Genomic DNA, 27,343 nt, shown 5'->3' with positions numbered 1-27,343 from the left:
GTGACAGATGAGGCCATCTCAGAAATATTTCCCTTAAAAAACATAATGGAAAGTGTTAAGGCAAAGGCATGAGACTCCAGTGGTGGGATTTTAGCCATTAATATGCAGGGGAGAGCACTGTGGGTGGGGAGACACACTTGGGGACCCTGAAATCTCACTCTGTAAAAGGTCACCCTCTCATGAAGCCTGCTGTGACCCTATCCTTAGTAATCAAACCCTCTGAATGATTAGAAGACTAAGTTGTGTAACTGTTGCATTGCTGGGCAATTATTGGCTGCACGTTAGAATAACCAAGGGAGCTCTTAAAAAATACTGATGCCTGGATCCCATGCAGATCAATTAAATCAGAATCTTTGGGATGTCACCTGCACCTTGATATTTTTAGAAAGCTCACCTGGTGATTCTAAATATTTGATCAGGGCTGTGAACCACTGATCTAGCTACTAGTTATCAATAAAAATTAAAAAGACCCTCTGAGCTACATGAGGGTGTTTTAATCCTGCTCCATAGTTAGCCTCAGAAAGCCCTTCTCCTCTCATGTGTGTGTCTGTGCTTTACTCATGCCCCTTCTTATTCTTTCAAAGGAAGCATTCACTTGTTCTTTTGCCCTGGGTCTGCTGCACCATCACTATTATCATGCCCATATGTGTACATACTCCCCATGTTTACACAGGAGGAAACATGGAATATAGCTAAGCTATGTAGATAAGAAAGTTTAAGGAAAGGACAATGGCCAAGGGTAAACCAAAAGCAACCATTGTAAGTTTCTAAGAATTATTTCTCTAATGCCAAGGGTATGACTTGTCATGAATTTCCTTAAAATATTCTTTTTTATACATGGGATGCACTTGTTTTAATAGTTGTGAAAAACTGTCAGATACAAGAATTAACTAAAAATGGATCAAAACCTAAATATAAGAGCTAAAACCATAAAGCTCTTAGAAGAAAACATGAGGTAAATATTTGTGAACTTGGATTTAGCAACATATTCTTAGATATGACACCAAAAGCATGAGCAACAGAAGAAAAATTAGAGAAATTGAACTTCATTAAAATTAAAAACTTTTGTGCACCAAAGGACATTATCAATAAAGTAAAAAGACAACCTAAAGAATGAGAGAAAATACCTACAAAACATATATCTGATAAGCGTTTTATATAAAGAGCTCCTACAATTCAATAACAAAAAGACAACCCAAATAAAAAAGTGGGCAAAGGAGTCGAATAGACATTTTTCCAAAGACTATATACAAATGGTCAATAAGCACATGAGAAGATGCTCAACATCATTAGTCATTAGGGAAATGCAAATCAAAACCAAATCTAGTGAGATAACACTAGACTCTAGTGTTGGCAGTAATCAAAAAGACAGGTAATAACAAGTGTTGTCAAAAAAAAAACCAAAAACAAGTGTTGTCAAGGATGAGGAAAAATTGCTAGCATACACTGTTGGCAGGATTGTAAAATGGTTCAGCCACTGTGGAAAACAGTTTGCTCGTTCTTCAAAAAGTTAAACATAGAATTAGCATATGATATAGCAATTCCACTCCTAGGTATATACCCCAAAGAAGTGAAAGCCAATGTTCATAGCCGATTTATTCACAATAGCTAAAAAGTGGAAATAACCAAAGTCCATCAACAGATGAATGGGTAAACAAAATGTGGCATGGAATATTATTCAGTCATAAAAAGGAATGAAGTTCTGATACATACTATAACATGGGTTAACCCTGAAAACATTATGCTAAGTGAAATAAGCCAGCCACAAAAGGAAAATATTGTATGAGTTCATTTATATGAATTATCTAGAATAGGCAAATTCATAGAGATGGAAAATAGATTAGAGCTTACTGTGGGCTAGAGGGGATGGGGAATAGAGAGCTATTGCTTAACCAGTTACAGAGTTTCTGTCTGGGATGATGATAAGTTTTGGAAATAGAAGTGGTAGTTGAATAACATTGTGAATGTAATTAATGCCACTGAATTGTATACTTGTAAATGGTTTAAATGGCATATTTTGTGTTATGCATATTTTACCACAATAAAAAGCTAATTGTCAAAGGTTTTAATAAAAACCTTAGTTATACTCAAGTTCTATTGAATATTTGCTACGTTTGTCATATTGAAATGTATAAATAATTTACAACTGGTAGAAAGAGTTTATGGTTTGAGAAAATAAGAAGCAGACTGAAGGTATCAACTATTAAAAATAGTGTGTCTCAATACTATATAACATTTTAGAGAATGACTATATTATTTTAGAAAATATTTCACAGTGCCCCCGGACTGGTTGTGTCATAGGGCTAAGGTGGTTGGTAATTCTTAAGTTCTTATATGAAGTGGCAGCTGTAGGAAAGGGACAAGACTCAGGGTCAAAAAACTTAAGGTTGATTCTCAGCCTGACACTTATTCGCTGTAAGTTTCAGAAAAAACACACAATTTTATTAGACTCAGTCTTCTCATAGGTCAGATGGGATAACAATTCTGTGTATTTTAAAAATTCAATAAAACAAGAAATATATATATATTCATTATATATATTCATTATATATATAATATATATATATTCATTATACATATATTCATTATATATATATATTCATTATATATATTCATTATATATGTATGAAATTGCCAGCAGAAACAGCTACATGGTAGAAGAAACCCAAGTGTCCATCAATGGATAAATGGAAAAACAAAATGTGTTATGTACATATAATGGAATACTATTCAGTCTTAAAAAGGAAGAAAATTCTGACACATGCTACAACATGGGTGAGCCTGGAGGACACTGTGCTAAGTGAAATAAGCCAGTTACAAAAGGACAAGTACTGTATGATTCCACTTACATGTGGTGTCCGAAGTAGCCATATTAATAGAGACAAAGTAGAATAGTGGTTGCCAGGGGCTGTGGGGAGGGAGAATGAGGGGTTGTTGTTTAATGGGTTTAGAGTTTCGGTTTTACAAGATGAAAAACGTTTGCAGAGTCATTACACAGCAGTGTGATTATACTTAACACTACTGCACTATACATTTAAAAACGGTCAAGATGGTAAATTCTATATTATGTGAATATTACCACAGTTAAAAATATCAGTGCCAAATATGTAGTGGGTGCTCAATAAATGTGTATTAAGTCCAAACGGCCCCATTTCACAAATTAACAATGAGAGGAAGATCACAAGGGAAGTAATGCCCTACCAATGTAACTAAACACATAGACTGAAAATTGTCCATGATGGAGGAGCAATTTCATATTAGCATATGAAATTATGACACAGTTTGAGTTTTTAATTATAAAAGAGTTAAACATTTATAATTTGAGATACATTTTAATTACTTCCACCTAAGGCTTATAAAGTTATTTTATTTTAAAACATAAGGAGTAGAGGGGAAGTCTCAGCCTTAATTGGAGACAGTATCAGAAATAATAAATCTAGTTTACAGTATCCCCACTGGCCATTTAGAAAAAAAATCCAATTCTGCATGGAAGTGCCAGCTATATGAGGCTCAAGACAAAGTTGACGGAGCTACGTTATTAGTCAGGCAGTTGACAAGGCGGATAGAGCTCTATGAGGGCTCCAGGCAGGGAAGACACAAAAGAAGAAGACACAGTCTGGGCCCTCTGGAACTGACAGCTCATTTGGGAACAGGGCCTAGATACACATGCCCACCCCCACACACATGCCCACACGCACACACACGCCCACACACATGTGCACGCACCCACATCCCACCTAATGAAACAGTCATACAGTGCAATGAATGACAATGTCAGTAGAAAAAACTGAGTATACATATGAAGGGTGGTGTCAAGGCTGTTTTTGACAAAACCTTTTAATTTCAAGAAATCTGCCCCTAAATAGAAAACTTCTCAAATCTCTTGAAAATTGTGACAAAAAAATTCCAGGTCCAATGGACAGCTCATAGTTTTTCAAAGCCACACCTGCTTTTTGATTACTTTCTAAAATTAAAACCTACAAAAGAGAAACAAAAGCAACTTTTTGAAAACAAGTTTACCTTATAGTCAAAATATAACCATCCTTTGGGACATGTTCCATGTTTTTTTGGTGTACCTTTCTCTTTCTCTATGATCCAAAACTTTTTTCGCTTACAGATGCTAGGCATAGAAACTGAACACTCTTCACTAGCCCAGAGTCCTGGAAGAGAAAATGGTTAGAAATGACCAGAAACAATGGTGACTCTTTGTAGGCATTCTCTAGTGGTCACTGTTTTTTTATGACTGCTGTGGTTTACCAGACTTTGTTAAATCTAGAAATTGAACTAAATTTAACTACTAATCATAGAATTCTCTAGTGACAAGAGCTAACTGGGCAAGGTGCCAAATCAGTAATTCTAATTTAAGAATGTAGAAAGTTTGCAAATGCAAAAGAAAAAAAAAATCTAAACAAATACTGCGATTGCAATCACAAAACTGATGAAAGTTTTGAGAATATTTGACTTGGTTAGCCAAAGAATACTTTGTAGAGTAATATTTTTTACTTATTCAACCTCAAGATAAAAAAATTCTAAAACAATAGATGATAATTTCTACTTTATAATTATTAAAAATATAATAATTTAGAAAAAATAACTCAGGAATTTCTAAGGAAGAAGCACTTCTGAACCCTGACCCTTAAACAAAACACACACATTTAGAGACATGCCCTCAGGAATATAGCCCAAAGTCCTCAGTCTCTTGGAAAATGTTCTTTTAATTAGAAGAGCTATATTTTCAGAGTAAAGGTTTATAGAATGCATTTCATTAGCATTCAAGTTACAAATTCCAGAATAAGGCAAGGATGCATGTAAATTGCAAGGGCAGATTCAGTTTTCTAGTGTGAGAGGTATAAGCCAAAAAGATATTGGCATTCTGAAGGAGGGGCCAGAATGCTATTTTCAATGCCGATTAGCTGCCATTCTTCCAGAATCACAAATAGCCTTTCTGTAGGCTGTTGTGACACCTGCTGGCAAAAGCGAGCTGATTAACAACATGGTTTTTCCTCTCTTAACTTTCTCTGCAGCTGCCCTTACATCAGAGATTGCTTTCCATGTTTATCCCTCTCCTGACTTGGGAGAATCTGTTAGAGTCAGGGACATCATTACCTTTTATTGGATAGAAACAGCGGGATGGATATGAGTGGACAATCAACCCCAATAACACTGTATTGATGAATAGAATTTAAAAACCCATCTTAAATGTGCACGTACTTCTAAATCCAACTGGCAGAGAATTGGTATTCTAAGGCAGGTAGCAATTAATGCCTGGTGTTAAAACAAGAACACTGAATTCAATGAAAATTTTTCTTAAATGGGAAAATGAAAGTAAATTTCAGAGGTTAAAGTTCTGACCAATTATAAACTGGATCCTACAAAGAGATTTTTAAAAATGGGCCCATGTTGAAATTTCATAGAGAATAGTATTTGTCAGGCAATTTTTAACCCATTTCAGTGGGCCCATTTTTGGTAGTTTTGGTTCAAGAGGAAGGACTTATCTGGATGTAAATTATTTTCAAGAACATGAATGCATGGCATAAACTGTAGGAATGGTCATCCTTAAGACTTAAGACTTATAAAATTAAACACACTCAGTTGAAAACCAAAATAACCAAACAAAACCTTCTCACTGAACTAATGCAATGAAAAGGAGACTTCAGGTCTTCTGAAAATTATGTTTGTATTATAAACCCAAAAGTGGATGAACAAAATAACCTGTTATGGATGAAATGAAGCCACATCTCTGGCTCTGATTAATCATGGATTCTTCTTTTCCTTTGTCCCAGTTCTGGTATATTACTGGTGATCCATCTCTCCAGCTGCAGGAAAATCAAAAAATTAAAGGTCTTCTCTCATTCTGCACGTTCAATCTCCAACACCATTTTTGGAGTTCTGGGATATGGACTGAAGGCATAATATTTTATTAAATTAAAAATAAATTCATGTCTGTGGTTAGGGAAATGAAAATTTGTAAGTTAAAGATAATGTTTGAAGGCTATTCAACAAATTTTTTAAAATTTAATTTAATTTTATTTTTATACAGCAGGTTCTTATTAGTCATCCATTTTATACACATCAGTGTGAACATGTCAATCCCAATCTCCCAGTTCATCACACCACCACCACCACCACCGCTGCCATTTCCCCGCCTTGGTGTCCATACGTTTGTTCTCTACATCTGTGTCTTTATTTCTGCCCTGGAAACCGGTTCACCTGTGCCATTTTCTAGGTTCCACATGTATGCATTAATATACGATATTTGTTTTTCTCTTTCTGACTTACTTCACTCTGTATGACAGTCTCTAGGTCCATGCACGTCTCTAAAAATGACCCAATTTCATTCCTTTCTATGGCTGAGTAATATTCCATTCTATATATATACCACATTTCCTTTATCCATTCGTCAGTTGATGGGCATTTAGGTTGCTTCCATGACCTGGATATTGTCAATAGTGCTGCAGTGAACATTGGGGTGAATGTGTCTTTTTGAATTATGGCTTTCTCAGGGTATATGCCCAATAGTGGGATTGCTGGGTCATATGGTAATTCTATTTTTCGTTTTTTAAGGAACCTCCAACTGTTCTCCACAGTGGCTGTATCAATTTACATTCCCACCAACAGTGCAAGAGGGTTCTCTTTCCCCACACCCTCTCCAGAACTTGTTGTTTGTAGATTTTCTGATGATGCCCATTCTAATTGGTGTGAGGTGATACCTCACTGTAGTTTTGATTTGCATTTCTCTAATAATTAGTGATGTTGAGCAGCTTTTCTTGTGGTTCTTGGCCACCTGTATGCCTTCTTTGGAGATATGTCTATTTAGGTCTTCTGCCCATTTTTGGATTGGGTTGTTTGTTTTTTTAATATTGAGCTGCATGAGCTGTTTATATATTTTGGAGATTAATCCTTTTTCCATTGACTTGTTAGCAAATATTTTCTCCCATTCTGAGGGTTGTCTTTTTGTCTTATTTATGGTTTCCTTTGCTGTGCAAAAGCTTTGAAGTTTCATTAGGTCCCATTTGTTTATTTTTGGTTTTATTTCCATTACTCTAGGAGGTGGATCAAAATAGACCTTGCTGTGATTTATGTCAAAGAGTGTTCTTCCTATGTTTTCCTCTAAGAGTTTTATAATGTCCGGTCTTACATTTAGGTCTCGAATCCATTTTGAGTTTATTTTTGTGTATGGTATTAGGGAGTATTCTAATTTCATTCTTTTACATGTAGCTGTCCAGTTTTCCCAGCTCCACTTATTGAAGAGACTGCCTTTTCACCATTGTATATCCTTGCCTCCTTTGTCATAGATTAGTTGACCATAGGTGCGTGGGTTTACCTCTGGGCTTTCTATCCTGTCCCATTGATCTATATTTCTGTTTTTGTGCCAGTACCATATTGTCTTGATTACTGTAGCTTTGTAGTATAGTCTGAAGTCAGGGAGTCTGATTCCTCCAGCTCCATTTTTTTCCCTCAAGACTGCTTTGGCTATTCGGAGTCCTTTGTGTCTCCATACAAATTTTAAGATATTTTGTTCTAGTTCTGTAAAAAATGCCATTGGTAATTTGATAGGGATTGCATTGAATCTGTAGATTGCTTTGGGTAGTATAGTCATTTTCACAATGTTGATTCTTCCAATCCAAGAACATGGTATATCTCTCCATCTGTTGGTATCATTTTTAATGTCTTTCATCGGTGTCTTATAGTTTTCTGCATACAGGTCTTTTGTCTCCCTATGTAGGTTTATTCCTAGGTATTTCATTCTTTTTATTGCAATAGTAAATGGGAGTGTTTCCTTAATTTCTCTTTCAGATTTTTCATCATTAGTGTATAAGAATGCAAGAGATTTCTGTGCATTAATTTTGTATCCTGCTGCTTTACCAAATTCATTGATTAGCTCTAGTAGTTTTCTGGTGGCATCTTTAGGATTCTCTATGTAGTATCATGTCATATGCAAACAGTAACAGTTTTACCTCTTCTTTTCCCGTTTGTATTCCTTTTATTTCTTTTTCTTCTCTGATGGCTGTGGCTAGGACTTCCAAAACTGTGTTGAATAATAGTGGTGAGAGTGGACATCCTTGTCTTGTTCCTGACCTTACAGGAAATGCTTTCAGTTTTTCACCATTGAGAATGATGTTTGCTGTGGGTTTGTCATTTATGGCCTTTATTATGTTGAAGTAGGTTCCCTCTATGCCCACTTCCTGGAGAGTTTTTATCATAAATCGGTGTTGAATTTTGTCAAAAGCTTTTTCTGCATCTATTGAGATGATCATATGGTTTGTTTGTTAATATGGTAATATGGTGTATCACATTGATTGATTTGCGTGTATTGAGGAACCTTTGCATCTCTGGGATAAATCCCACTTGATCATGGTGTATGATCCTTTTCTTGTTTTGTTGGATTATGTTTGCTAGCATTTTGTTGAGGATTTTTGCATCTATATTCATTAATGATATTGGTCTGTAATTTTCTTTTTTTTGTAGTATCTTTGTCTGGTTTTTGTAGCAGGGTGATGGTGGCCGCATAGAATGAGTTTGGGAGTGTTCCTTCCTCTGCAATTTTTTGGAAGAGTTTGAGAAGGATGGGTGTTAGCTCTTCTCTAAATGTTTGATAGAATTCACTTGTGAAGCCATCTGGTGCTGGACTTTTGTTTGTTGGAAGATTTTTAATCACAGTTTCAATTTCAGTGCTTGTGATTGGTCTGTTCATATTTTCTATTTCTTCCTGGTTCAGTCTTAGAAGGTTACACCTTTCTAAGAATTTGTCCATTTCTTCCAGGTTGTCCATTTTATTGGCATAGAGTTGCTTGTAGTAGTCTCTTAGGATGCTTTGTATTTCTGCGGTGTCTGTTCTAACTTCTTTTTCATTTCTAATTTTATTGATTTGAGTCCTCTCTTTTTCTTGATGAGTCTGGCTAATGGTTTATCAATTTTGTTGATCTTCTCAAAGAACCAGCTTCTAGTTATTGATTTTTGCTATTGTTTTCTTTGTTTCTATTTCATTTATTTCCTCTCTGATGTTTATGATTTCTTTCCTTCTACCAACTTTGGGGTTTTTTTGTTCTTCTTTCTCTAGTTCCTTTAGGTGTAAAGTTAGATTGTTATATCTGAGATTTTTCTTGTTTCTTGAGGTGGGCTTGTATAGCTATATACTTCCCTCTTCAAACTGCTTTTGCTGCATCCCATAGGTTTTGGATCATCGTGTTTTCATTGTCATTTGTCTCTAGGTGTTTTTTGATTTCCTCTTTGATTTCTTCAGTGATCTCTTGGTTATTTAGTAATGAATTGTTTAGCCTCCATGTGTTTGTGTTTTTTTCTTTTTTTTCCCTGTAGTTGATTTCTAATCTCATAGCGTTGTGGTCAGAAAAGATGCTTGATATGATTTCAATTTTCTTAAATTTAACTGATGCTTTATTAGTGACCCAAGATGTGATCTATCCTGGAGAATGTTCTGTGTGCACTTGAGAAGAAAGTGTAATCTGCTGGTTTTGGATTGAATGTACTACAAATATCAATTAAATCTATCTGGTCTATTGGGTCATTTAGAGCTTGTGTTTCCTTATTAATTTTCTGTTTGGATGATCTGTCCATTGGTGTAAGTGAGGTGTTAAGGTCCCCCACTATTATTGTGTTACTGTCGATTTCCTCTTTTATCGCTGTTAGCAGTTGCCTTATGTATTGAGGTGCTCCTATGTTGGATGCATATATATTTATAATTGTTATATCTTCTTCCTGGATTGATCCCTTGATCATTATGTAGTGTCTTCCCTTGTCTCTTGTAACATTCTTTATTTTAAAGTCTATTTTATCTGATATGAGTATTGCTACTCCAGCTTTCTTTTGATTTCCATTTGCATGGAATATCTTTTTCCATCCCCTCACTTTCAGTCTGCATGTGTCCCTAGGTCTAAAGTGGGTCTCTTGTAGACAGCATATATATGGGTCTTGTGTTTGTATCCACTCAGCGAGCCAGTGTCTTTTGGTTGGAGCATTTAATCAATTTTTGTTTAAGGTAATTACTGATATGTATGTTCCTATTACCATTTTCTTAATTGTTATGGGTTTGTTTTTGTAGGTCCTTTTCTTCTCTTGTGTTTCCCACTTAGAGAAGTTTCTTTAGCATTTGTTGTAGAGCTGGTTTGGTGGTGCTGAATTCTCTTAGCTTTTGCTTGTCTGTAAAGCTTTTGATTTCTCCAGCGAATCTGAATGAGGTCCTTGCTGGGTAGAGTAATCTTGGTTGTAGTTTCTTCCCTTTCATCACTTCAAGTATATCATGCCACTCCTTCTGGCTTGTAGAGTTTCTGCTGAGAAATCAGCTGTTAACCTTATGGGGGTTCCCTTGTATGTTGTTGTTTTTCCCTTGCTGCTTTCAATAATTTTTCTTTGCCTTTAATTTTTGCCAATTTGATTACTATGTGTCTCGCATGTTTATCCTTGGGTTTATCCTGTATGGGACTCTCTGTGCTTCCTGGACTTGGGTGGCTATTTCCTTTCCCATGTTATGGACGTTTATGACTATAATCTCTTCAAATATTTTCTCGGGTCCTTTCTCTCTCTCTTCTCCTTCTGGGACCCCTGTAATATGAATGTTGTTGCATTTAATATTGTCCCAGAGGTCTCTTAGGCTGTCTTCATTTCTTCTTTTTCTTCTTCTTCTTTTTTTTTTTGCACAGGTCTCTCACCGTCGTGGCCTCTCCCGCTGCAGAGCACAGGTTCCAGATGTGCAGGCTCAGCAGCCGTGGCCCATGGGCCCAGCTGCTCCACGGCATGTTGGATCTTCCCAGACTGGGGCACGAACCCACATCCCCTGCATTGGTAGGCGGATTCCCAACCACTGCACCACCAGGGAAGCCCTAGCTTCATTTATTTTCATTCTTTATTCTTTTCCGCGGCAGTGAGTTCCACCATTCTGTCTTCCAGGTCACTTATCCATTCTTCTGCCTCAGTTATTCTGCTATTGATTCCTTCTAGTGTAGTTTTCATTTCAGTTATTGTATTGTTCATCTCTGTTTGTTTGTTCTTTAATTCTTCTAGGTCTTTGTTAAACATTTCTTGCATTTTCTCAATCTTTGCCTCCATTCTTTTTCCGAGGTCCTGGATCATCTTCACTATTATTATTCTGAATTCTTTTTCTGGAAGGTTGCCTATCTCCACTTTATTTAGTTGTTTTTCTGGGGTTTTATCTTGTTCCTTCATCTGGTACATAGCCCTCTGCCTTTCCATCTTGTGTATCGTTCTGTGAATGTGGTTTTTGTTCCACAGGCTGCAGGACTGTAGTCCTTCTTGCTTCTGCTTTCTGCCCTCTGGTGGATGAGGCTATCTAAGAGGTTTGTGCAAGTTTCCTGATGGGAGGGACTGGTGGTGGGTAGAGCTGGCTGTTGCTCTGGTGGGCAGAGCTCAGTAAAACTTTAATCTGCTTGTCTGCTGATGGGTGGAGCTAGGTTCCCTCCCTGTTGGTTGTTTGGTCTGAGGTGACCCAACACTGTAGCCTACATGGCTCTTTGGTGGGGCTGATAGTGGACTCTGGGAGGGCTCACGCCAAGGAGTACTTCCCAGAAATTCTGCTGCCGGTGTCCTTGTCCTCACAGTGAGGCACAGCCACCCCCCACCTCTGCAGGAGACCCTCCAACACTAGCAGGTAGGTCTGGTTCAGTCTCCTTTGGGGTCACTGCTCCTTCCCCTGAGTTCCGATGCGCACACTGCTTTGTGTGTGCCCTCCAAGAGTGGAGTCTCTGTTTCCCCTGGTCCTGTCCAAGTCCTGCAATCAAATCCCACTAGCCTTCAAAGTCTGATTCTCTAGGAATTCCTCCCCCCATTCCTGGACCCCCATGTTCGGAAGCCTGATGTGGGGCTCAGAACCTTCACTCTAGTGGATGGACTTCTGTGGTATAACTGTTCTCCAGATTGTAAGTCCCCCACCCAGCAGTTATGGGATTTGATTTTATTGTGATTGCGCCCCTCCTACAGTCTCATTGTGGCTTCTCCTTTGTCTTTGGATGTGAGGTTTCTTTTTTGGTGAGTTCCAGTGTGTTCCTGTTGATGATTGTTCAGCAGTTTTTTCTGATTCTGGTGTTCTCGAAAGAGGGAGTGAGAGCATATCCTTCTGCTGCACCATCTTAAACCAATCTCCTATTCAACAAGTTAACCATTAAGATATAGTCCAATCATTCTGCAAATAAAAACCTGTTAAACAAAGTTAAATGCAAATTAATCAATGTCCATACCGAAATTCATCATTGACTCTTTCTTCCCGAAGTCCAATCCACCAGTTTACACCATACTTTGATAGCTATTTAAAAAAGAGAGAGAGAATGTCAGCATTTATCCTACTTTTTTTCCCTTTTCACTATTAAGATTAATGGGGTCACTGTCAATAGCTTTCTATTCTTCAGTATTTTACCCAATTATCTAAAGAAGAGTACACTAAGGCCTAGCATCTTGAGAAGACCTGAAACTTCATTATTCTAAACTACTCCCTCCTCATTATGTAAGAAAATTGGAATCAAATATTGAAAATTATTTTGATTTCATACAACATGCCATAACTTTGTTACAATGTTTCCTATATATATTTAAAAGTAAATTCTCTAACTCTCATAAAAGGAATTTAAAAAGTAATATTGTAAAGTAAAATAGAATGTGGATTCCTTTTTTGACTAAAAATTTAGTGGTTTATGCCCTCAGTGATTTATAGAAGTTTACTATACATGCCACCTACTTGAAAAACAATTCGAGGCACAAAGATCTCAATAGTAAAAATAATTTGTATTTTAGGCACTAGTCTGATTGGTAAGTTTTTAAACTAAGTATTAGCACCCTCCCCATTCAAATGGAAACTGCATTATAGGACAAAATAATACTACAGTATTTCCAGTGTTTGACAACTAGAAAATTATCCTTTATATATTTTATGAATTTACACCATTATTTATTACATAGATCCCAGTACAATAAAGAATAAACTTGAAACACCATAGGCATGCACATGCATATGCACATTAGAGCAGATGTAATACTGGACTTATGACCCAGGAAATTGAAATTCCTTCTTTAACTATAAAAGAAGAACAGGCATTAAGGATTTCTCTAAGGTCTTTAAATCAATATTCTTTATTGGGTGTGTGCTGTGTGTGAAATGTAACTTAATTTTTTATGCTAAAATCCTGTTAATTTGAAGGCATTGTACACTTAAATTTACACTTTCATTTCTTCTGTAAAGACTTGGGAATGCATTTTAAGATATATAAATATTTTTTCATGTGAATTTCTGGTCATCATACAACAGAACCTAATAGCTCTCTAACATTCTAATTTATACACAGGTATTTTTACTCCTTAATCAGTGTGGCTGTCTGCCATATCAGCAATTTGAAAATAATGCAAGATGGAGCAACTATAATTTTGGATCCCTGAGTTGTTGTTTCACGGACGTGTTCTTACATGCTGAATTTAGACTCCTATTGTCAGATTTTGGAATGGGTCCATGGAGACTGGCTTTGAAATCAGTGGAAGAACCACAACAATTTCATTCAATCTAAAGAGGTCTTATGTGCAACAGGAGTGGAAATCATGGCCCAATTGTTCACTGCCCCAATTAAGGACCTCTAAAGAGGAAGTATAACTACTGCATCTTAAGTGGCATATTTATTACTACCTCGATTATAGCACGGTAATCCTCCACAGGGCACATCACAACCTGTTGTGATATGGAACAGAAATTCATAGGACAAGATAGAGACACCCAAAGTGAAAAATCCAATGTGAAAAATAGATGTTGTAAATTTCAGTTTAGGTATGAAACCGCAACAATAGAAGACATTAGTATTCTTTTGTATAAAAAATGTGATACAACCGTGTACCTCATAGTATCAATTATGTTTTGTTACAGAGAAGCAGTCATTATAGATAGCATCATATGGAAGAACACACCAAAAAGAAATAACCCACAGCAATAGCCAATATATTAATCTACTAAGCAGTATAAGGAAGAACAACCTGTCATCTCTTAAAATGTTTCCATAAAAATAGCAAAACCAAGTTATTTTAAGGATTTAAAACACCAGATTTTTGAGGATGACTAATAGATTTGATATATTTTTGTTAGAAATATTTTGAAATAAAATTTTAAAAGTAAGAGTAAATTGCAATTTTGAAATGCAAATATTGTACAACACAGCATAAAAATGTTAGTTCATGTCAAACAACGCCTAAAGTGCTCATTTTTTTTTACTTTTTTGGCATTAATCTGACCAACAAGATGGCTCAAAAAACTAGTACTCAAAAATTCCCTCGCATCATGCCTTGTGGTCTTCTGTTAGTCAAAGAGGAAATTCTGACTCATCATTTTTCCAAGCTGGAAATATTCTGTTAAAAAAACTCTGCTTCAGATTTTAAAAAATGCATCCAGCTTTCTTTTTCAATAATTAGTTCTTCTACTCCCCAACTGAATGTTGTCTTTGTCTTTCACATTTCTGAGTTACTACTCTTCTTAGAGGAGCTATACAATACATATGTAACTTTAAAAATATTTAATTATTTAATTCTTATTCTTCCTGTAACTATAGGATGGGCATGCCACAAGAATGAGTGGTATGACCTCTACATGTTTAGTTCCTCATCCAGAACTTCTGGACTGACTCATTCCAGCCAGACGTTCTTAGACATGGGATTTCTTAGTTAAGAAATGTAAATGGTCACCGTAAATACCACCGCTACCACCAACAAACATTGCCTAACTGCTATAAACTAAGCAGGAGGAAGAACTGCTTTCGAAATGTACAGCATTCTTTTTTCTAAATCGATACCCTTCCCATTTGGCTTTCTTGCTCCATTCTTGGTCTGTACATTCCCTATGATGATATTCTTCTGTGTTAGATCAGTCAGCCACTCACCCATAATACTGACAGGGCATTCTTTATTAATATGGTCATAGGTTTGGTAATAATGTTGCCATATAAGACACTACAAGGTTTGTCTGGTTTGAGATCACTAGATCTAGTCCTCAACTAGATCATGGCAATGGCTATGCCTTTTCAAATGTCTAAGCCTGTGGGGTTTTACTCTTCCCTTCAATGGGAGGTATTAACTCTGCCATTTCCACTGACTTCCCAACAACCAAAGACTGGGAGAGTGAATTAAGGGAAAGGTTAAGAGAGAAGACCTGCAGAGGTTCCTAAAAGAGCTAAGATCTGCTGGAACGATCGAAGAAGCCCTTTACTGTGCATATCTGAGACATAGCTGACAGCCATCTTTTGGGGAGGGATTTTATTTTATTTTATTTATTAATTTTAAAAAGTTGAGGTATAGTTGTTTTACAATATTATATTAGTTTCAGCTATACAACATAGTGATTCAAAACTTTTATAGATTATACCCCATTTAAAGTTATTATAAAGTAATGGCTATATTTCCCTATGCTGTACAGTATATCCTTGTAGCTTATTTATTTTATACATAGTAGGTTATATCTCTTAATCCTCTACCCCTATCTTGTCCTCCTTTTCTCTCCCCACTGATAACCACTAGTTTGTTTTCTGTATCAGTGAGTTTGTTTCTGTTCCGTTATATTAATCATTTGTTTTGTTTTTTAGCTTCCACATATAAGTGATAACGTACAGTATTTATCTTTCTCTGTCTGACATTTCACGAAGCATGATACCCTCTAGGTCCATATACGTGTTGCAAATGGCAAAATTTCATTCTTTTTTATGACTGATATTCCATTGTATAGATGTGCCACATCTTCTTTATCCATTCCTCTGTTGATGGGCATTTAGGTTGCTTCCATGACCTGGCTATTGTAAATAGTGCTGCTATGAACATTGGGGTGCATGTATCTTTTCGAATTAGTGTTTTCATTTTTCTTTCAGATATATACCCAGGAGTGGAATTGCTGGATTTAGTTCTTTGAGGAACCTCCATACTATTTTCTGTAGAGGTTGCACCAACTTACATTCCCACCAACAATGAGCAAGGGTTTCCTTTTTTTGGATGGATTTTAGAACTAGCATTTTAATGTAATGAATATGCTGTTCTGCTGCCTGCAGCCATTTTTAAAAATGACCTTGTAAGTCAGATGACCTGAGATCACTTCCAAATTCCACTACTTAGCTGCTGTGTAACAAAGTTCCTTCACCTCTTTGGAGTCTTAGCTTCTTCATCTGTAAATTATGCTGACGATAGAACTTCCCACAGAGAGTTCTTAGAAAGATTAAATGCCATTAAATGTTAGTACTTAGCCGTGCTTGACACTGTTACAGTAAGTATTGGCCAAATATCAGCTCCTCTCGGGACGTGCACTTTGCATGTCCATGGATTCGTTTTTAGCCATTCATATGATCTCTTGTTATTGCCGCCAGGGGTGAGGAGTCTGCTGTCTAGCTAAAGAAACAAATGTATTTTCCGAGGTCATGATATGTAATTTGTTAATACTTAATATTACAGTTTTGGCTTGAGTGTTCCATTTGTAGGAGATGAAGAGAAGTAAAACAATGCATGAACCAATAATACTGGGGAACATCCAGTTCTCATGGTTGGTCTGCCACTGAGTCTCTGTAAGGCCGTGCAGTTGTCACCTAACTCCTCTGGTTCTTGACTTTTCCATCAAAATGCAGTAGTAGTCCCAACCTGCATGCACTTCACAGGCTGTATGTGTATCAAACAGAATTACAGAAACAGGAAAGCCCAACGAGGTGTGAGGGGAGACATTTCTCTTACAAGTCAAGGATGCTTTAATCCAGAGCTTCATTTTAACAGTCAACTTACAAGCATAGGAAAAGATGATAGAGCAACCAAGGATTCCTGCAGAGCATGAACTAATGTTAAATTATGGGAAAAGAAAAAAGGCTCTTTCTTATCTTCAACAATTTCCTAGGGAAAATTGGGAATGAGGTTTTTCCTCCCTGGTGCCCCCTTGGTAATTTGTACATACTGCTCCCTTTTCCCTTATTACATCATGTTATTTCCAGCTTTTTAAAGACACTGACTGTATTTTATTTTTGTGTCCTTGACAAATACCACAATGTCTGAGACATACCTAATGCTCAATAAATGCTTGCTGAAGAAATACACTGAAAACCAACACTATTCCTTGGCAGTCTATTCATTGTTGAATGGATTTTGCATGCTGCTTTCTAACAAGCCTAGCTTCTCAAAGGATTTCTCTATCTGAAGTTGAAATGGAGAACCACTCCTTACCATTTTCTGCATAGAGTCTAAAAAAATATTGTACTCTTATAAGTCAAATTTGAAACATTAAAACAGCCATGCACCTCCCAGTACTCTTTGTCGCTCATTTGTGCTTTATTTTCCTCCATGGCATTTATCCATTTATCTTTTTCTAAAATATTATGTAATCCTATTTATTTATATTGATTACAGTCTTCCTTCCCAGACTAGACTAAAAACTCCAGGTGGGCAGGAATTTTGGTCTATTTTAATCACTGATAGAGCCTCAGCCCCTAGAAGAGTAGACTCAATAAATAGGCATTGAATGATGGAATGAACCTCACAAAAACAATAAAATGCTATTTTCTCATCCTTTGTTGCTAAAAAAGCATGAGGAGAAGTGAAATGACTGACCAGCATCGTAAACCTGTGTTTCCATTATTTGCTCTAAATCTCTGTGACAGGAAGAAAAACAGTTCTTAAAAATCTAAGACTTTTAATGAAACAGATAAATGTCTGAAGTAATATAAAAACAAAATCCCTCAAGGACAGAAGAAGGAGTTAAGCTCTGAGTTTCTCATATTTAATCATATTTAAGTACCGCTCTTATTTTGCCGTGGATGAATTCTTGTTCACGTTCAGAATGAATAGTGAGAATATCACTGCGCAGCCAGCCACAGACAAACTCAAAGGAGGACCATTCCGTGGCAGAGGTATGAAAAAGGTACTCTGCATCCTGATAAAAGAGCCAGGGTGCATCTGAAAGAAAAATAAGCAACACAGGTGAGGCAACAATTATTGAGCAATGTAATACAGACTTAAACAGGGTATACTATGATTGACCCCAAATGTGTAACTTGGTCACTCAGCATTAAGAAAATGTGTGTGTATACACCCACTCCCACACATAAATAAGTATACAATTTACTTATTTTCCTTGGTCTATTTCATATAAGAAACATTCACGTATATTCAAAAGTCTGGGATAGATACATATTGTTAAATCATGTGTCATGAAAATGGAGTTAAGCTATGATATGTCTTCAGTAATATTTAGTGACATTAGTTTGATTATTAATGATGGATTTGTTAATTTGAAAAAATTAGTTCTCAATTGACACAAGAAAAGAGAAACTCGATTGGAGCTACGTAATAACACAGTAATGCTACAAAACAGCACAGAATTAGAAATTCAAGAACTGCCAGGATAGTTCTTACCATACTGGTACCAGGGTGGAATCTTGGGTCTCACATCTGCAGAGTGAAAGCAAACAGGTTTGAGTGAACTTTACTTACAGGTGTACTATCTCTGAATTACTTCAGGTCTAAACACAATATTTTGGACTTTGCTTTTTAAAAGATCATTTAAGAACCAGGTGTTGTTTGGAAAGTGGTAAGTTCTCATACTTGAAGAGGAAGCTCAAGAGAGACCTCTGGTTAAAGAGAAAAGGATGTGAATACTTGTTGAGAGCCTACTGTGTGTCACACACTGTGCCAGGTGCTTTCACTTACTCATTTGATAAGTAGTTTTGTTTGCTTGTAATGTCACAGTGACATTTCTTCCAGGTTGTACTTGCAAAATACAGTATTCCACAACATAGGCAGTTATTTTCATTTCCTACTAAGTTAGCGTACTGCACTGGTGTCATCTTTTCTCATTCCCCCATGATACATTGTTTGCTAAAAGAGTACAATTTGGTTCATCATGAAGGCTGTTGGTACTGTGCTCCAGGGTGCTTAAATTTTAGACCTCTGTAACTGTTCACTTGGGAAAATGCTATAGATTATTAGAAAGCAAACAAATAGTAAAGATCTTATTAATATTTTTACCTCTTGGAATTTTGCATATCCATTCACGTTTGGAACCACAGTATGAGGGTAGCAACGTTTTATTCGCCTTATAAACAGCACAGTTTCTTGCATCTTCTCCAAAATAATTATTGTCTAAAAATGAAGAGACAACCTGCAGCAGATGAAGTTCATTATTCCTTAATAATGATCCCCCGCAAAAAGTTTCAAAAGATCAGAAAGGCATCCCTGTAAATAAATCACAATAGACTTCTGGAGGAAGTAGGTTATGATGCCAGTTAAAGGTGGTTCCACATTTGTGAAAAGCAAGCTAATCAAAGCTTTATCATTTTTTTCCTGAAGATGCCTTTTTTTCCCCCTTTCTTTAAGAGGCATTCTACTCTTTTCTCCAGAAGGAACAAGTCAGATGAACTTGCACTCTTTTCTCACTGGCAAGATTAGGCTAGCCCTGGGATCCTGGGTAAACTGTTTAGAGGCTCAAGGATCCTTCAGAATCGAGTCTCACCTTTGATGTAGATTCTTTTGCATAAATACTAGGCTTTTAGTCTCTAATCACTGACTTCTAAGTCAACCCTAGCTTTAATCAGGAAACTATCCAATGTTTTCCAGGAATGATCACGTAACGGGGTATTGACTAGAGATTCAACCTTCTCAATGATTTGATGACTACTTGAGAGAAGAGTGGATGGACCATGAGTAAAACTGAGGTACAAAATTTGAAAAAAAGAGGGTTTTGAAACCATTTATACTCCTCAAACATCTACACGGTCATGCAACAATTCATCTAACTTAAATATATATAAGCTCAGATTCAGAGAATGGCATGAGTTTGATATTTATTTTGTCCAGAGGGAAGTGGCAAGGGACTCAGTCCACTGCTTCATCGCTTAATCTCATTGATTCTGAACCAAATTGTCTATTCCTGTCCTATTACTGATGAGTTTTTGTTTGTTTGTGTGTTTTACTAAAATGCATTCTCAACCTCTATGTACCACATTTTATTCTCCAAGTGCCGTATTAATGTTAACCACCCAACTGTGCCATGTGGTGGCTGCCATTTATGGGGTAGGTCCACCCTGCTATGCCCCTTCCACTCTCTGGGCCTTGATTTCTTCATCAGCAAAACAGTTGGGTGGGGCTGGGTGATCTCTAAGATCTCTTCCTGTTCTCTGGTCCTGATGCCCTTTTCAAAGAAGCAGTACTGGGGTAGAATCGTTATTTTTTTAAACTAGCACACTCTTACTATTTTTGTTCCCACTATAAGCATGTAGCTTTTCCACAAACCCCTTCCTTGCTACAGATTTGAACACCATCTATGTAGCAGGCCTGGAGATAGATCCCTTTTCTCTATTGATCTTACTATTTCAAAGTTTGGCTGCCGCTGTTTTGCCAACGAGGAGACATTATGATATTGTGGCTTTGGAGGCAGACAACCTGTGTACAAATACTGTCTCTCATGTATTATTTTAGGCAAACTCTTTAATCATTTTAATACCCACTGTATTGAATCACCCTAAGGATGAAATGAGATCATGCAGGAGTGCACTCAGCATCGTAAACCTGTGTTTCCATAATTGTGGAATTCCATAATTCCACAATTATGTGTTCTGAGCACATAATTAGGGCTCAGTGAACAGGAGCTGCATTAAATGCTCACTGCAGGCTGTTGCTAACCCCAGTTCACAGGTGAAACTGAATAACTTGATTTTGCATGTGCCTTCAGATGGATCTCATTTTAATCTGGGATACTGCTACTGTTTTTTTCCCTATTATGAGGAAAATCTGAGACATCCTCATTGCACCTGAAAAAAAAAAACCCAAAACGTAATTGTGAGTTCCCTCTTTCCTTCATAGAGGTTTTTTTACACGTGAGGCTGAATGAAAAGCAAGTCTTTTTTTTCCCTTCCAAATAACTTGCTTTGTCTGGGAAGGAGGAGCTGTTTCTAAGGCTGGCATTTCTGTTCTTTTAGAGTGAGAGAAACTGAAAATGTTTCTTTACACTGTGACACAGACAAGGGTCCCACACTCACACAACCAGGTGCTATGCAGCAGAGGTGTGTGGGGGTGGTGGTGCAAAGGAAGCCTGGTATTATTTTAGAGAACAGTTGCTTCTCTGCTGGAGATTCTTCACATGGGAGATGGTTTTGGGGGCTTTTTCAGAGAATTTGATTCCTTTTTGGGATGAGATCTTATAGCTGGCTTTAGAACTATCTGGCTAGCAAAGGTTTCTCAAGACCTTGCTGAAATAACTCTTTTGGTACCAAGGTCTGGTGCAGTTTTTGATTTAGGTTTGGGTCATGGGGAAGATGGTCATTCTTTCCAGGTTCTCTTGGTTGGTTTACCAAGTGGTTCCAGGGCCACCTGCTTTGAATTCATTTTCTTTTCTCTAGCTTGGAAAGACTTACAGGAGTTCCATCAGACCACTCCCAAGAGCCAGCATTCAGTGGGTTTCTTTTGTTAAATCCAATCCAGAACTGCCTTTCTTCTGTCCTATGAAGAGAGGAAACAAAAACTTGGATCTTCCCATTGAATTCACAACATTATGTAAAATGTTCAAGAAATATTTTAAAGTATTTAGTTGTGTAGGGAACAGCTGATGCTACTGGCAAAACTGGTCAAGTCAGCAAGCATTTATTGAACATTTCCTGTAAGCAAAACCTGAGCTATAAAATGAACTGAGAGAAGATTAATCTCACTTCCCATTTCTCTTGGTTTGTACGGTGTGCTCATTGGTGATGGGCAGTTGGGGGAACAGTCAGCCCGTATTGAGAACATGGCTTTCGCATGTTCATTAGGAATGGCAATATCTTTCAGTTAAGACAAGAACACATGAAAGCAAGTTGGTAAGAACTTTTGGAACATCTTTTCCCTAGAGGACTATTTATTTGCTAATTTACTATACTATTTATACTACTTTACTCTTTTAATTTGTTGTTGTTCTTTTGTCAAATGTTCATGTATTCTCTGAAGGTTAATCACCACCACCCCATTTAATAAAAGGTACACAGCAGATTTGTTTTTTTGGTTTTTTTTAAATGTCCCAATGTAAATAATTCCACAGCAAACCAGTCTGAGGCACGGTAGATTAACTTCAGCCGTCACCACTGGTTAGACTTGGTGAGAAGCCCCACAGAGAACCATCTTCCCTCCTATTAGGCTGAGGACGAATGCGTCAAACCAGAGAGCACTCAATAAATCAAGCAATAAAGCCTAATTATACAACGAATCATCTGACTAAGATAATTTTCTGAGAATAATTTTGAAGAATTAAAGATTTAAAAGATTCAGAAGTCATGACAGATGCTTTATTTTCCTTAGTGCACAGAAGAAAGCCTGTTCTGAAGCAAGCCTGTTCTGAAGCATCCCCTTCTCAGATATTTGAGCTCCTTTGCCTGAACAATACAAATGAAAGTAAAATGTGACTTAGAAAAGGTCAGAATCACTGAGGTGCATTGGTCACTGCCATGCTAATAACTTACATTTAAGGTTGTGGGAAGGTGAGAATGCTGCCTTAAGGTTAAACCAGGCATATTAATCTTAATGGCCAGGCTGAAAACTCACGTCACTCTCCCTGCCTTGAGAGCTTTTTGTTCCTTTCATTGAATTCAGAATTTTACATTTTTCCTGCTGTATATTGGCTCCTAAACGATGAACTGGTATTTATTTTCTCTTCATCATTTTCCTAAAAATTATGTAACTTTAATTAATATAATATAATATAATATGAATATAATAAAATAGAAAAGCAGCGCCATAAGAAGGAGAAGAAGCATGTATGCTAACTATGAGAATTGGTTTATTTGGTATAACTAAGCATGAGATTTGACTGAACTCCCTGGCAGTCTGGACAAAAAGTAAAACATACGTTATATAGCTTTCGTGATTAAGTGCCGAAGATCAATAATTTGATAGATACTTGACACTAAATTCACTAAATTCTTGACATTCCAAGTGTGAGAATTTATATGAATACAAGTGTTATAATGAAATTTGATGTTACAGCAAACTTGGAAGCAGTTTTCATGTGTTTCATATAGCAAACCTCACAATATGCAAGTATGAAAGGATGTTTTGCAAGGGGCTGAAGTCACGAAGCCAAGTTACAACTTAGAACAGTGGAGACGATCACATCTCCCTTGGATCTGAGGCCCCACACCAGACTAGCAAACCAATCAACAAGGAAGCTTCTTGAACTTTTCTTCAGCCTCGGAGAATCTGACTCAGCGGCTCTGGCGTGAGACCAGAGGGCACTGTGTGAAAAAGTCTCCCAAGTGAGTGTGAGAATCAGCCAGATTTGGGAAGCATGGTCTCAGGCCAGCACTTCCTGCAGGGACTAGCAGTTCCATGGGATGTTGGTAAGTGGTCTCAAAAAAAAAAAAAGGGTTTTGCAGTCAAAGAAATTGCTTCCTTCTAGAAGCCTTTACAATGCTAAAGTATATGGCAAATTTCCAAGATTGTGCCTTGTTTTGCAAACATATTTGACCACAAAATCACCCTATTTCCCCTGGAGTACTTCATGAGACACACACTGGGAGATATTCCCACCTTTGAGGTCATTTTTGTAGATGCTGGAGATGAATAATTTGATAGATGTTACATATTAACCTTCTTAGGGGAGGGTCCTAAAGGAAACCTGTGGGGAAGGCCAGGATTTTCCTCAAAAAGTAGTTCTGGATTTTCTCTGAGATTCAGGTAAGTGTTTCATTGAGACTTCAGATTTCCAGAGCTTGGAACAGAGTACCTGATATTATATTTGTGTTACATATATATGGAGGCATGCCCCCGCCCCCAGACCACGACATCCTCAGGGGCAGGATTTTGTCTGTCATATCTATTGCATTCTCCAGCCACCCATGCATATAATAGGGTCCCTTCCATAGAAGATATTCTCAAAATACATGCTAACCGACAAGAACATTCTAGAGAAAGAGGCCAAGGGATGAGAAGACTTGCTAAAAGAGAACATGATGGCTATTTTCAAATATTTGAAAATAGAGTAGACTTGATCTGGCTTACTAGAAAGTTGATCTTTGAAACTAGCCTCCAACGATGGAATGGGTTTTATCCCAAGTAAAGAGCACTTTGAAACTGAAAGGAATTATGTAGACCAGTGGTCCCCAGCATTTTTGCACCAGCGGTTGGTTTCGTGGAAGACAATTTTTCCACTGCCGGGGGTGGGGGGATTGGCGGGACGGTTCAGGCGGTAATGCCAGCAATGGGGAGCGGCAGGTGAAGCTTAGCTCGCTCTTCCGCTCACTTCCTGCTGTGTGGCCCAGTTCCTAATGCACTGCGGACCGGTATTGGTCTGCAGCCCGGAGGTTGGGGACCCCCGATGTAGACAGTAGATGACCACGGGAATGTAAGTAGAAGAAATTCCCGTATTGGGTCAGAGGTAGCACAAGACCTCCTGTGTTTCTTCAAATTTAAATTTGATTGATTTTCTAACTTCGTTAAATTCAAGATTCTGTAAACTTGCAAAGCGGATGCAGACAAGTGAATGCCTGTTTCCTCAGAGGTAAAATTAGAAGGTTGGATTGGAATTTTTTTAAAAAATTAGTGGGACTTTCTTTTTTTCAAACCAAATCTCACATGGACTCCTGTTATATACAAAACAACTAGAAGTGGAGTTGGCTGGACCTGCTGAGTCAGTGAGCAAGGAACCAGGAGCTCTGCCCACTTGGCCTCTCCTGCTCTGGGGGCTCAGGACCCTCCGGACCCTCAGACAGCACTTTGAAAACCACTGGGCTAGATAATTTCTGAACTTGGCAGAAAAGCTCTAAAATTCTGATTTGAGGTACACAGAAAAGATTTCAAATATCAAAACAATCGTCACTTTGTTCTTTGTTTTATGGAATGAGTAGTTGGTGCAATATAAATATAAAACTGTAAGTATGTATTTTTCTTTCACAACTAGTGTTTAGTTGGTTTTAGACTTAAATACTTGAGATTTTGAATATCCCAAATACCCCCAATATTTGGGATACTCATGCCTAAGAAGCCATTACTTGGAGACACAATATGCGACTGAAATTTTTCAAAATTAACAAGTATTTACCGATTAAATTTTGAATGTAAAAGCTCATTCACAAAATTCTCTTCCTCGATATGGGCAAAGCTTGCAAGATGAGCTCCAAATTCTTCACAAAATTCTTCAGCTTCTCTCCATGTTCTTTTCGTCAGAACTTTTTCACTATGAAATACCTGTGTAGTAAAAGGAAAAAAAGGTTGACACGGTCATGAATAAGGTGAGGCTGTTTAATTCTGGACAAGAAGATGACGATAATATAATTGTTGTCATTATTCTACTTTAAAAGCTTGACCGAGTAGGGAGAAATAACATTTATTGAACTAAAGGGTGTCTAGTTGTTGTAATACCATTATCTCATTTGATTCTCATGACAAAGTCATGCGGAGGATATGATAGGCTCAGTTTAACAGATGAGGACTCTTTTCCTCCTTGAGAACTCTTTTTTTTCCCCCTCCTAAATTTCCTGTGACTGGGATATGCTTGTCCCTTAATAAAATGTTTGTCAAGAGATGAGGACAGTCAGGATAAGAGAGGTTACAAATTTCAGGTCACACAGCCACAAACTAGCAGAGCTAGGATTAGACCTAGTATTCCATAGCTGAATGAATCTGGCTAACCCAGGCAAAGAAATGAGAAATGAGACCTGGGACCTAGGGCGGGTATATTTCTAGGGTCTTTGGGTCTTAGCTGTGACTAAATTCTTTCCTGTTTCTCAGCTGTCCTCACAGTAGCAGGAAGAAGTCAGTCAAATGGTGGGCATACTTTTGACTTTATTTAAGGTCAAGGGTGGGGAACTGAAGACCTGGAGCTTCAGATTCTGGCCTCTGCACCCTTCTCATTTTTAACTGCCTGACACTATGCTGAGTCTCTAATGCCCGGCAGGCACCCTGCGGCTAGGCTTCACCAGGCTCTGATTTGCTGAGACCAGGATGAATAACCTTCCCAGTCCCATGGACCACAGCACAGCATTTCCATCTTTTAAATTATATGTCAAAACCCACCTCTGCTGGGAACCTTTTCTCGAATCACTTTAAATTCATAAGTCCTACTGCTATACCCATCAAACACACCATATATTTGTTGACATATCAGGGTGATGTGTAGTAGAAAAAGCACTGGACTGGGAGTCCCAAGACCGCAGTTTATTCCAACTCTGTCAATAAATAATTGTGATCTTGGGCAAATCACTTCATCTCACTTCATGCCGCAGTTTACTCATTTCTAAGGTTTAACTTATTGCTCTGTGTGGTCACTTCTGGGCCTATTATTCCATGAATTTAATGTAGGATTATACCTGTGTACATTTAAATTTAGTGTATTACAGGTGTTTCAGACCATCTATGAGACTGCAATATTTCTAGAGGTAGAGGCTGTCTCCATTCTGCTCTTCATGTGCCCAGGTGCTGGAGAAGAACTTTCTCCCAGGATTTTGGAAATCTCTATTTGTACAATGAACCAAAGACAAAACAACCAAACAAAAACATCATATTTCAAAAATGTATTTCTGAGAAGAAGATTGTAGATACTGATTTAAATCTAGGATCTAAAGATGATTTGCAAAAAGACATTTCTAACACGCACACACATATGTGTATATATCTATATCTGTATCTCTCTCTACATCTATATATCTCTATCTATATCTCACTCTATATCTATCTCTCTGTAAATCTGTATGAATAATGTTGGTCCCATTGAGAATGCCCATGTAACCTTCGTATTACCTTGAAGCAACTGGCCAGGCCAGGCTCTGACTCCCAATCCAAATAGCAGGAGGAAAAGGGCCATCTCTCTTCTTGCTCAGGTTTCTCCTGATTTTCCACTGGTTGCTTGCACAGGGACATTGCCTTAAAGTGTCTACAGTCCTTCACTTCCCAGCGACCAGGGGGACTCCTTCCTCGAATGACAACACAGCCACCACTGTAGCCTAAAAGCAGAAAACAACACTTTAATACCAGATGACTAGAACATTTTGTGCTTGGAAGACAGCTCATTAGAGTGTTGAATAATTGACATCTCATAATGAAGCATCCAGACAAGAACAATAAAGATGAAAAAGGATGTTTTATTGGCGTGATCGTCTCATTTCTCTTCATCTCTGGAGAAGAGAATAATAGATGGCAAAGTGAGAGAAGAGAGAATATGAAGCCTAAAGTTGGGGCATTTTGAGCTCAGATGGCAACTTATGGGAAATTAGGTGCTGTTCCAACTTGGGACTGAAATATCCCCCATATCTCATCAAATGCCAACATCCCTCTACTTTGAATTATTGAGCTTTTTAACTGTGCAGAGGAAAATTTAACTCACCATTTATTGGATACCTACCCTGTACACTGTGCTTTGAAACCCTACTGT

At 37.5% G+C, this 27,343-nt stretch overlaps 1 protein-coding gene across 1 annotated transcript in view; it reads right to left on the bottom strand.

Moving 5' to 3' along the window:
• Positions 1-27,343, bottom strand: part of PLA2R1 (phospholipase A2 receptor 1) — a 116,301-nt gene that overhangs the window by 20,748 nt on the left and 68,210 nt on the right. Inside the window, exons 12-20 of the mRNA XM_029224783.1 lie at positions 26,713-26,915; positions 25,016-25,161; positions 21,366-21,450; positions 18,982-19,114; positions 18,370-18,405; positions 17,753-17,910; positions 12,210-12,274; positions 5,713-5,816; positions 4,021-4,160 (exon numbers count right to left, since the gene is read on the bottom strand). Of these exons, the coding sequence (XP_029080616.1) occupies positions 4,021-4,160; positions 5,713-5,816; positions 12,210-12,274; positions 17,753-17,910; positions 18,370-18,405; positions 18,982-19,114; positions 21,366-21,450; positions 25,016-25,161; positions 26,713-26,915 (1,070 nt within the window). The remainder of the gene's footprint in view (positions 1-4,020; positions 4,161-5,712; positions 5,817-12,209; positions 12,275-17,752; positions 17,911-18,369; positions 18,406-18,981; positions 19,115-21,365; positions 21,451-25,015; positions 25,162-26,712; positions 26,916-27,343) is intronic.

The sequence above is a fragment of the Monodon monoceros genome, unplaced genomic scaffold (genome assembly GCF_005190385.1).
Source record: "Monodon monoceros isolate NGI ecotype Baffin Bay Population unplaced genomic scaffold, NGI_Narwhal_1 Super_Scaffold_16, whole genome shotgun sequence".
NCBI classification, from domain to species: Eukaryota; Metazoa; Chordata; class Mammalia; order Artiodactyla; family Monodontidae; genus Monodon; species Monodon monoceros.
Note: the sequence above shows the minus strand (reverse complement) of the source record. Positions and strands in the feature narration are given on the sequence as shown.